Source organism: Cryptotermes secundus, unplaced genomic scaffold (assembly GCF_002891405.2).
Source record: "Cryptotermes secundus unplaced genomic scaffold, Csec_1.0 scaffold1170, whole genome shotgun sequence".
NCBI lineage: Eukaryota > Metazoa > Arthropoda > Insecta > Blattodea > Kalotermitidae > Cryptotermes > Cryptotermes secundus.
Window position 1 is genome coordinate 418,492 of NW_019738365.1, and position 12,534 is coordinate 431,025.

General features: G+C 39.8%; 1 protein-coding gene across 2 annotated transcripts in view; it reads left to right on the forward strand.

Moving 5' to 3' along the window:
• LOC111870997 (hemicentin-2) overlaps positions 1-12,305 on the forward strand; it is a 322,577-nt gene extending 310,272 nt beyond the window's left edge. Inside the window, exons 11-13 of one of the 2 annotated variants that reach the window (XM_023863703.2) lie at positions 5,485-5,871; positions 9,147-9,262; positions 11,553-12,305. In XM_023863703.2, coding sequence (XP_023719471.1) covers positions 5,485-5,871; positions 9,147-9,262; positions 11,553-11,753 — 704 coding nt within the window. In that variant the 3' untranslated portion in view covers positions 11,754-12,305. The remainder of the gene's footprint in view (positions 1-5,484; positions 5,872-9,146; positions 9,263-11,552) is intronic. The other variant, XM_033754061.1, reaches the window with a different exon arrangement.
• Positions 12,306-12,534: the final 229 nt, after the last annotated feature.

A 12,534-nucleotide genomic window follows, 5' to 3' on the forward strand; every position in this document is an offset into this window, starting at 1 on the left:
ATCAGTAACTCAGACTGTACGGTGTCGAATGGTAGGATGTTTAGTGAATTAATAATTTGAAAAGCTTTGGAAGGAAGAGATCGTGATATTTTTTTTTAGGGACAGGAACTTCGCAAGACCCGAGCTCGAGAAAGTCGGTTTATCAGATAGGATTCATTCCGACCATCTCCAGACTACATCCCAGAAGCATAAACGTATGAGACACGTGCTCGATAGAAGGCCAGTATCGTAAAACCCACCATATACATATACGTATATAACTACGATGTACTTGGTTGTGTAATTTATGAGTTCCACTTTTTTTTATGAAAAAAAAAATGGTTTGATATAAGTTTAATTGATTAGTTCAGATTTTACATAAACCACATGAAGACTTGATTGAAATGTGTGTGTGTGTGTGTACATCACAATAAAATTACTTGTAATTATTGAATTCGATAGAAAATTGTGCCAGGTTTATGCAAAAGTAACATTCAGTACTTCTGTTCGAAAAATACCCGGTTAAAATCTAAATCACCTTACAGGGTATCCTGACTGAAAATTTCAATGTCAGTCATTCCCTCCATATGAATGGCAGGACAATACATTGCAGTAGACGGCAACCGACTGGTTCCAGTGCATTGTCACTATGTCCTGTCATTTTATGTTATGCAGCTTATGCATTTTAAAATTCACGGCTAAATAACAGCCCGGGTTGGAGCACGGGTCTGGTCAAGTGGGATTTGTGGTGGACAAAGTGGCACTGGGGAAGGTTTTCTCCGAGTACTTCGGTTTCCCCTGCCAATCTTCATTCCACCAGTTGCTCCACAATCACCCTCACCTATCATCTTGGACTGGTACAATAGGCCAGAAGTGGCCGCAGTACAAGGGACTTAGTCCCACCCCCACTAGCAATAAAAAAATGAAAAAAAGGAAAGAAGAATGAAAGAATTGCTATTCAAGAGAAAGCTAGAGGGCTCCCTTCTTCAGTGCTAAGACCTTCCGTTATATTTGCAAGAGATTATTGCCCTCTCTAGGTTCGTGAACATATAGTTGCATTGTGGCTGAGATACAGAGTGCGATCTGTTTTCTGTGCGTTTATACTGAAATCGAATACTATAGTTTCGTTTCAGCTTATACAGGGTGTTTCACGACTTTAGGGCATAACTGCAGGAGGTGATTTCGTAGGTATTTGTGATCAAAAAAGTTCATATAAACATGTGTCCGATTTTGGACGGTTACGGAGTTATGACCGTTTTAATCTCAGAATAGAAGGTAACGATTACTGACAATAAACGGAACCTAATAATAAATGAGCATATTACATGATACATTTAAAGTATGAATGTAAAGTTAACTTCGTGAAATTACCTTTAATTTGAATTTATTGGTGCTTAAAGCTGACTTTGGAAAATGCTACCGCCGGTCGCAACACAGGATGCCGCTCGGTTGTCAACCGCGCCGGACATACCAACCCACCACGCCTTAGGTACCTCTCAAGTGTCGAGATAATGAGAACGCTCTGTCTATAGCTGGCTAAAAATAGCGACCCGCCAGGTAGGCGCGGTTCACACGAGGGCGTGTACGGGAATGAAAAAAACGGTCATAACTCCGTAACCGTCCAAAATCGGACACATGATTATATGAAATTTTTTGATCACAAAGACCTAGGAAATCACCTCCTGCAGTTATGACCTAAAGTCGTGAAGCACCCTGTATATACATCAAGCGGATAACAACAAAAAGGTATGTACATCGAATTTTACTATATATTTTAACACATTAATCTGCAGAATAAACAATAAAACTATTGGCTCGTGGATGGGTATAACTCATACGTATACTCTTTTGTGCTGCTGTTCACTTAGGTATCATTTTAATTCCTCTATTATGGTTTTACTCAAATATGTCTGGTAATTACTACATCTCTATAAATAAAAATGTAGGACTGTGCATGCACTTCTACTAGCTTCTACTACCTTTAATCTTCCTCTTATGTTACATCTCGCTATATAATTGCAGAAAAAAATCTCATTACAAAAATCCTTGTGGTTTCGAACCACGGACTTCTTCTTTACAAGCCCGTGCCTTACCTCTAGACCACCAGAATATCTATGTTACATATTTCTGCGATTTTCCTCATATTATAGGACTTGGTTTATAGCTGTAGAAAAATCGTATTTATTTATTCACTTTTCAATTTCTATTGACAAAAGGCACCGTGGTCTGGAACCCCATACCTTCTCAATACTACGCCATTGTCTCACCCATGTACCGCCAGGCCTATACAAATTTGTTAGCTTCACCTTCCTCATATAGTAGGACTTGCTTCCTACATGCAAAAAATTTCTTACATTCTTTTTCACAAAAATAGTCGTGTCTTCGAACTGCAAGTTTTCTAAACCATACACCACATATCCACATATCGTATCGCTTAGTTTCTACCTTTACAAAATTCCTCTTTACTTCTTGCTTCGTTTCAAAGTCATTTTACGACTGTCGGTTGGCCAGTCACTTTCTCTTAATTTAGAGCCCATTCAGACGCTCATGACAAGATTTTAGTCTTGAAGTAGCTTCACTGTTTGGCTTTTAATAGGAATCCTTTCTGATGACAAGATCTGTCTATCCCTTCTCATTTGTCACAGTCAATTACTTTCTATAAACTACATGTCACGACCTCTACAACTATACATATATATTGCACATGGCTTTATTGGAAATATATAAGCCCCCTATTAGTCCACAACAGATTCTGCGTTATTTTCGTTAGCTCACGCCAGACCAGTATTTTAGTCACCTCAACGTTCATAAGCTTCATCCCCACCAAATCCCTCCGTTAAGATCACGCACCTATTTAATCACTTGAGACCAAGCTAATTCATCGCGAGTAAGAAAGAAAATATGAAATGAAAACTGTAGTGCCATCTGTGGAGTAAAACCTGAAGGTAAGTCCAGTCTCCGAAGCGTTGTGATTTTGTGCTAAAACTCTAGCGGATAGAGGATTTCGCGTGGTAAGCGCAGCGAATCCCCAGGGCCGTTAATCTCTGTTTTCTAGACCGAAGCCGCTATTTCCTTGAAATAATTCCTCAGTCATCCTCACGAGGCCGAGGGGACCCTGTTTCAGATCCACTACTCAGAAAATCTGGTAGTGCCGGGAATCGAAGCGGGATCTCTGAATCTGTAGCTAAGAGCTCGGACCACTAGACCACAGAAACGCTCTACTTCTTTAGCTGATTTAATTTATATTACAATCCACTGCTACTTTTCTTAGAACGACGTTACTGTAAGAATATAAGTTTACATCACACGTTATACATAACGCATCTGTATTCATTTCCAGGTATCTTCGATTTTAAAAGTCAATACTGACGGCCACCATGAAAAACATCTTTCCTGACGACAGTAAAATATTTGTTTTATGGCAACCATGCCTCCCTTCCTATATACTGTACAGTGTGTCTATAAAAGCAGGTTACACTCTTGGGTGCAAAAAAACCTGATTTCGGATGTGAGCATCGAACAGGTTTATTTTAATGGAGTGGAGCAATTCAGAATTGCCTTCCTTTGCTCGTCAGTTGTTTTCAATATTTTCATATGGCGATAAATAAACAGTTAAACATGGAAAGCAAAATGTCAATAAAATCATAATATAGGAACCGTTACTATAAAAGTAACTTCACCTTAGGGTACTATTAAATTATAGAAATGATTAGCAAAGAAACACTGTTCAGCGAAGAGTTTAATATTTAATTTTAGTTTCATGGGAGGCTGGGGACTTGGTGAATTTGACTAAAGACATGGACCAATGGCAAGTTATTTTGAAGGGGTTAATGAGTCTTCTGTTTTCATATAAGGCGGTGAATTTATTGACCATTAAGGTGATTATAATTAACTTCTGAAGAATGTTTCTGCTGTATGGAGTTCCTTCCTCCTCCTCTCCTTGACCTTGCAGCCCTGGGTGGGCCTTAGACTTCTTAAAGAGAATCTTCCATTCGTCTCGTCCAGCGGCAAGCACCTTCCATCCCGTACGTCCCACTCCTGCAGTTTTTTCTTCAATTTGTTCCTCCCATCTTAGTTTGGGTCTTCCTCTGGGTCGTCTACCTCCTGGTTCCAGCATCAGCACTTTCTTTGCAGGGTAATTTTCACTCATACTCATCGCATGGCCAGCCCATCGCAGCCTGCATAATTTCACAAAATTAACTATGTCATTATCATGATAAAAGTAAAAAGCAAAGCTATCCTTGTAACAGGCCGTGAAAGCACATAGGGTTGTGAGACGTTGAGGGTCCCACACTATCTAAGCAATCGGCTCAAAGATGGCGGTAAAGTTGTCAGCCTTACGCGCCGGCCGCGCTTTACTCCCCCGGAAAATTACCTCGTATTTAATTAATTCCTGGTACTCATTTCTGTTAGAGGCTGAGTCGATCCCAGGGCCATAGTGCCGCTGGAAGGATTAGGTCAATTGAAAAAAATCCAATGACTTTTCGGGACTTGAACGCGCGACCTTCCGGCTTGTAGCATAGTGCCTCAACCAACTATGCTACCTCGTGCTCCCGTCATTATAATCATATAACTGATAAAGTTCAGAATTGTTTCTAATTCGTCACTCTCCCAGCAAATGCGAGTATGGGGTTGTTTAGATGGTCTTTTAAATTTTCAACCAAATTCAACCAAATCGGCATATTATTGAAGTTATTTAAAAATATCCAAGAATTTTTTAAAAAATCCAGAAAACGCATTGATTGGAATAGAGTAATGTCATTTACATTGATTTACAACAAGAAATTTCACCACGTGAAGAATCCTTATTCATAAAATAAAGGAGTTCTTCGATTTTTTTATTTCGGCGGTCCAAAGGACAATTACAAAGAAAGCAGGAGCAGAAGAAGGAAGCGAAACGTACACACACAAAAAAAGGCGAAGCAAGGTAACTTTTGCAAAATACAAACATCTGTTTCAATGTTACAGAACTGAGTAACTAACAAAATTTCTGTTACATGGGAAGTCGAGGACCTAGACAGATGACCTGACTGAAACTCAGGCATCGAGTCCATGTCAAATTTGATTAAAACTGTATCATTAACACCTCATCCAGCACTATTGACCATCTACAGAATGATGATGAAAATGTTATTGTGAAGCGCGTATTAGTGAGGGAGACGCCTATGTATGTAGCGCTTGACTCGATGAAGAAGAAAACTTTTGCATGGCCGTGTTGGAACAGTAAGGACGTCCGCACACCAACTGCGTCAAGACAAGCATTAAGACATGAGACAAAAGACTCAGTCTTGCTTCATTCGTGATTCGTCAGCATGAAGCTGACGTCAGCATCATAACTCAGACCGGTGTGCGGCAGTTTTCATTCGTTTCGACTGTGCTCCTTTCTTTGCGTCAAGTCGCAGACATCGTGTCTTGACTGTTACATGTCTTGACGCATGCCGGTTTGCGGCCTACCTAAAGCATCAGGCGAGCTGGCTGACAAATATTTTTTTGTCTTCATAACAGAGTCCGTTTCGGGTGAGGGAGGCGTCGGTTTGAGCATAGTGCCTCTGGCAGCACTGTTAACTGGTGCGGTGTTCACACTGGGGATCGCAGTCCTACTAGTCGCCGTGCTGGCGGTGAGAAGACGCAGAGACCCTCACCATCACCACCTTCATCATGGTGCTTCCCACCAGATGGAGCTCGAGGCAGTGAAGCAACAGAAGGTTCCTCCTACCGGAGGGTTGCAGCCAGCGTCTAGACAGAACTCTCTGCTGGAGATCAACCATGGCGAGCATCGCTACGTCGTATCATACACACTCAAGTCAGCCGCTGATTGTGGTCAGCAGCAGCAACAGTCACAGCAGCAGCAGCCGTCGGAAAGGCAGCCCGATATATTGAACACTCCGCGAGGTAAGTGGAGGGACAGAAGTAAACCAACAGAAGAGAGGTAATGTCCTAAAAGAAATAAGTATGAAATAATTACTTCAGACGTGGAATTGGTACAGTAATGTTGTTCCTCTGTCTCTTACCTTCAGTTACAAAGAGAAAAAGTGAGAGATATTACAAGAAAGATCCTTTATGACACGCCATTTTTTCGATGTATGCAGTAAAGTTGGAAAATTCGAAGTCGAAATGCAGTCACTGTGTTCTTTACACAATTTTATAACTTATTACATTATAATTTGCTTCATACAAATTGGAAATCATATATACAGCTGGTTTTTATGCCCATGGCAATACTGACCAAAGAGCTCCAGTTTCGTATCTCACTCTCTCCCTCCTTCTCTCTCTCTCTCTCTCTCTCTCTCTCCTATGGCGCTACATCCCAATTCGGTCCTTGGCCTCCTCCATGAAACACTTCGTTCCCCTTCCAGTTTCGTACAGCGATAAGATAAATATTATCTTAAAGAACCCATCCAGTGATATTTTTTTTTGAAAGACCAGAACACTGGTTGAATTTCAACATTCCCCATAACTATATTGCAATATATGTTGGGGATTGCCATACCGCTTTTAAAACTCTTACAGACATTAGAATATATCGCCCTAGACACAAAACTCTTTTTTATAACACGATACGTGGAACTGCTTTCAAACAACCTGTATGCCTCCTTCCGCATCTCCAATAGTTATGCAAGTTGTTCACTGTACGCGTGTAATATATTAACATAACCCATCACAAAGAGACTTGAAATCGAATTTATTAATAGGTTTACAAGTAGAGCATGCCTGTAATATCTGTCGAGGAATGCGAATAGCACAAATGTACCATGTTGCTTCTTATATCTCAGTGTTCTACAGTTCCCAAATTAGATTTGTTATCACAACGCCATATTGCAATAATTATAGTGTAATTTATGCAGAATTGTGGTTAGAGGCTCCTTAATATTATTGTATATGTCACCTCAATATACAGCCATCACAGACCTGACTTTTAACTGCTGTCAGGACGATGAGATTATTATTCTAAGTTTCGCTTAAATATAGTGACGTACGAATGTATTATTTAAGATGAAAATAATCTAAATATATCTAAGGAAATTTAAGATAGTATAAGTAAAGAAAATTACAAGAAAAACAGCACAATAAACTGTACGCATAAGTATTATATTTATATATAATTAAATTCCGCCTTTAACTCCGAGATTTCCCTTCTGAATACTCCCTCGATAGACTGAAATTACTGCAGAATTAAACATTTTATTTGCTTGTTTTATTTCGTTATAACAGTCAGCACAAAAGATTAATTAAAACAAATCGCTTTACTTTCAAGCGTCTTTTATACCTTCTGCAAAGAGAAAATTATTTCTCCAACTCTAAATAACATCAACATAATGGTACAACACATCGCTTTAATCAAATTTCATGCCTGCAGCGAGGGCACCAGGTTTGTTAAGGGATTCGATGCTGTTTGTGAAAGTTACAACAGTTATCTGAACCTGCTTGATGTATGAGCATTTCAGTATTTCTAAAGGAACATTTCAGCATAATAAAGATACAATTAAAAGGCGATAATAAGAGAATATGTTTCTGGAATCAGGAATTGCCTTTATGGATGAATATGAAGCACTTGGCTTGAGTGTGCTCCCCATTATTCCCCTAGGCACATTAACGTTGCATGATATATTCTTCTGGACGTTTTTGTTTGTTATGGTCTAGTGGCTAGAGTTCCTGGCTCAAATCCAGGGGTCTTGGGTTCGATTCCCGGCCCTACCATATTTTCTGTGAAGTAGTGGGTCTGGAACCAAGTCCACTCAGCATCGTGAGGATAACTGAGATGCTACTTGAATAGAAAGTAGCGGCTCCGGTCTAGAAAACCTAGATTAACGGCCATGGGGATCCGTTGCGCTCACCACGTGACACCCTCTATCCGCTAAAGTTGGCACTAACTTCGCTTACAAGCGGCGGTCGGTCTGTCGGAATAGTTCGCTTGCGGACTAAAACTACGGAACTGTTTTATGTTCAAGATCGCACATAATATATTGAGTCTTGACCTGCGTTCTAATAATAATCGATAGTCCCTCACTTCCCACAGTCTCACCCTCCCGTCTTGTGCTTTGGGCTACCGTCCCTTCCTTTCATAAAATCAGTTACTTATCACTTGTGAGTTAAATTTTGTTTGGGCCATGATAAATGCAACTGCCATTAACCGTCCGCTGTCGATCTGACCTGATCCTTACTGAAAATGTATTCTGATCATAAAGACTACCTTGTAGCACACTATTTCTTCAACCTACAGATGAAACAATATTAAACAAAATTCCACACCGGAATACCCTAAGCTTCATTCAGTCAGTATCTGTGGTCTTCAGGTTTAATGTTATAAATTTACTCCAACCGGATCACTCAAAACAACAACCAACTAATAAGAAACCTCTTCAATCAACCAGCAATAGAAAGAAGACTAAATAGAATGTGGCCAGAGGATCTCATTAGATAAGCACCAGAGAATCATCGAAGGATGATACCTGTTTCAATATTACATACACCCACCCCTTTTACTAATTACTCTATTTATGTATATTGAGAAAACAAAAATAAAATAAAATTCCACTCGAGGCATGGATGTCTGTGTGCGTTTTTTCTGTGTTTATGTTGTTCGGTGTGTAGGTAGCGGCCTTGTGGCGGCTAATCCCCTTTCCAAGGAGTCCTACAGACTGTGTAAAGATCAAGAAACTCAAAAGCTGCCAAAGCCCAACAAACGGCTGTAGAGTAATAATAATAATAATAATAATAATAATAATACTTACTTATGGAGCTGAGCCATTCTTGAGGAGAAGCCAAATCTGCATCTACTCAAGAATTTCCCAACATTTTATGGAACCCGAAGTTTCATTACCGTGTTCACAAATAGTCCTCCACTGGTCCCTATCCCGAGACAGATCAATCCAATCCATACCATCCCATGCTATATCTCTAAAATCCATTTTAATATTGTCGACCCACCTACGCCTTGGTCTTCCAAGTGATCTCCTTCCTTCTGGATTTCCTACCAATATCCTATATGCATCCCTCTTTTTCCTCATTCATGCTGCATGCCCTGCCCACCTAATCCTCGACTTGATCATTAATAATAATAATAATAATTTACTTGGTTATTGTAATTGTAGCAGATGAGTTTACTCATAAATCAGGTATGTGTCCCAGAGCTACGCTTTTCAAACAGAGCTTATTTTGATTTCCAGCGACGGAAGCAATGGCGACGGATGCGCCTCTACAGAGACCGGAAGTTTTGTTCCCAGTATCAAGAGACAGTCTGATGGATCCTAACAGACGCCTCTCTGGGATTCCGGCTACCTTTGTAAGTAGTTAAATATCATTTAAGCAAAAAGTTACAGTAAATAAAACTGTAACAAAGGCCGAAGCACCATTACAGATAAATTGAAAACCTGTTGCAGATTATCGTCACTGTAGTAAAGAAAGGAAAAGGTAATTTAAAACAAGTACGAAGAAATACCGCGCAGTATACGGTCCAGAATTTAGTTAGTTATTGGAGAGGGTGGGTTTCCCCATGCACTTAGACCTGTATTAGTCCTTTATGCTTCCCTCTATGATTTCTACCAGTCTCTATATCCTACCGGTACTGGAGCTTACCATCAGTCCCGCTCAGCCAGCAAGACCGGCTCTACTAGCTGAGAGGTATCTATAATGCTTCCCCCATCTACCGGAGGTATTAGAGACTGCTGTTGGGTGGGAAACGTCCGTAATTTGGCTCAGTGACCTCCTTTGGAGATATGAGGTTCTTTTACGTGCCGTAAAGCGACGACACGGGACCTACGGCTTAAAGTCCCTCCCTGAGAACTTGTTCCCTGAATTTTTCCGCCCTTAAAAAATCGACGACCTCCGCCGGGTATTTGAACCCGCGTACTACGAGTCATGAGGTGGGAACGTTACCTCTAGACGACGGAGGGCGCTTATACGGTCCAGAATTAGTAAAATTGTGAATATTAATATTAACATAATATGGAATATCAGTATATTTTAAACACAATCTTAATTAATGAATTTGAAATCTATGAACAAGTATTTTTTTACCAGTACTCATTGGAAAATTAGTTCAATTGGCGCATTTCTGCACAATTCTTTCGCGGGCCGGATGTGGCCCGCGGGCCGTAGTTTGGAGATCCTTGGTCTAGATAATGTTGGACCCTCAACATCTCACAACCACATGGGCCTTCACGGCCTGTTACAGGGATAGCTTTACTTTTTAATTTCATGAAAAGGGCTAATTCTTTGAGCGACAGGCTTAAAGTACATTTGTTGTATGATATGCAGCGCTATATTGCATTAAAATAACGCATATGCAAACCGAGAAACGAGCATTAATATAAGAAAGCAGTACGCGGTACCAAGTTCAGGACTGACTCCCGTCCAAACATATTATGAATGATTTTGGATTTGCACCAAGCGTAAACAGTATGGCCAGTCTCACTCCAGTTCATAGTTCTGTGAATAATTTACTGGCTTATTCATTCTTCTTTTCAAGCATCGGACACTTAATGTCTCCTCTCACCCACAACTAATCTTATGAAATGAATGCTTCTGGACACGCAGAGTCTCCTCGGATGTACAATCAGGCCATGCCATCACGCAACCTACAAAATCGAAGGAAAAACCTCAATGTTCGCCCGGTCTGAAACCCTGAGCGCCGTGAACCATCGCCGCTTCTTGTAATTTTGTTTCGACTTGAAGGAGATTAGGGAAAAATATTTCTCAGTAGCTGAAATTTTCTAAGGAACTAATTTTATGAATAATATCGTCTTCTGGGATGTGGCACCGTGTAGATATTTTGTTAACCGACCTTTCGGAGGAACATATCGCTTCCATCTTCAGGGTATGAGAAATCCGCGACCAACGAACCAGCTTGAGCAGGTGTCTGTAGACTGAGTCTACAGTATACAGTCTCAGTCTACAGACACCTCACGCTGGTTCATCGCTCGCGGTTTCCTTATACCCTGGTGATGGAGGGGATTCGTTCCCCCGAAACGTCGGTTAAAAAATGTCTACACTGCTTCGCTCCCAAGAAGACTGCATTATTCATAGTCACCGCAGTAAAAACCTCAAATCTTACAACTAATTTCCTTCCTGATACTACGACACAAACCCATAAGGCCTGTAATTCTGAGTGCTAATAAGGGGTGTTGTTGCTGTCTATAAGTTGCGACTGAGATGAAAATATTAACACGAAAAATGAGTATGTAAGAATCTCGAAGGAGGCGGTCGTAACTTAGATCAGCAAAATATCGCCTCAAATGTTGAGAAAATCGCAAAATTATCGTTCAAGGTACCCGATAAAAAAACAGACTTTTGAAACTGCTGGGTGTGAATATTTTCTGGTACAAGTTCTGTTGCAAGAAATTTTCTTTCGGTGCCATGTTGGTGTTCAGTTACGAGTAACTTTATTACAAGAAAAGGAAAATAGACGACTAGAACCTTTCCTGTCCAGTAAACAAGTGTAGTTCAGGACTCAGCTTAATGGGCCAGAAGTCTTTTTTTTTTCTTGGATGACTTCAGCATCCTTCCTTATATAATCTATTAATAACTGTGTAATGTACTTTCAGGAAGATTAATTTGATTATTTGCTATTACAGCAGATGTCTCCGGGACTGACATCACCAGAATATCCATCTAGCCCTGCCACGACCCCACCCCCACTACCACCCTCCAGGAGTAAACTGGCTGACAAGATTCCACTGTCTTCTAGTGCAACGAATATGTACACTTCGAACGGAACAGTGAGGAAGGACCATATCATATCCAATTCAATACCTGGGCCTGAAAGTTGTGTATGAAGAAGATATAAATGTCAGGAAATTTTCTATTTGTTGCATTTTAACAATGTTGTGACAAGAAGCCAGCATATCTGAAATGGGAACACTGTAAAGATGAATTATGGATATTTTATACCATGTCAGAGAATATTTAAATAAAAGGGCCTACTTTAGTAAATGTGTAAGATATTGAAATTTTATATTGAAAATAAATAAATAACCCGAATTTATAAAACGCTTTGTTCCCCGGACAATAGAATTAAAATACAAATAGGGGGCCAAAAGTTGTACATTACTTTGAGGAAGTAATATTTCAGAAAAAAAATGTTTTCAAATTTGAAAGGACAATGGATAAGAAAAGTAATCAGAACTAGTTGTCATGCTGTGGACATTGATGTGACCTATGTGTGTCAATTATGAGATTGTTTTGTGTAACTCAAAACTGCTACAATGATGCTATCTGTGGACAACTATACGAAGCTTAATGGTAAGTGATGATGTGAACAAATCGACGAGCGTCCAGATTAAATGTACGTTGTGTAACAATTAAGAAAATAAAATTCATAAAAATGAGCGGCTTAGTACGTATCAGTGTTTTATATCAGTGTTTCTTATAAGAAATATAACTGCCCATACTCCTTTCTGTGTCCTTATCTACTGAGCTGAAGACCTTGGAAATGTAGATATATATATATGCGTGTTATTTCTTTATTAGTATTTTATATTGATCGATGTTAAAAAAACATGTATTTGAAATGCAACAGAAACCCCCTATGAAGATATTAGCCTGCCGTTTAAAGGT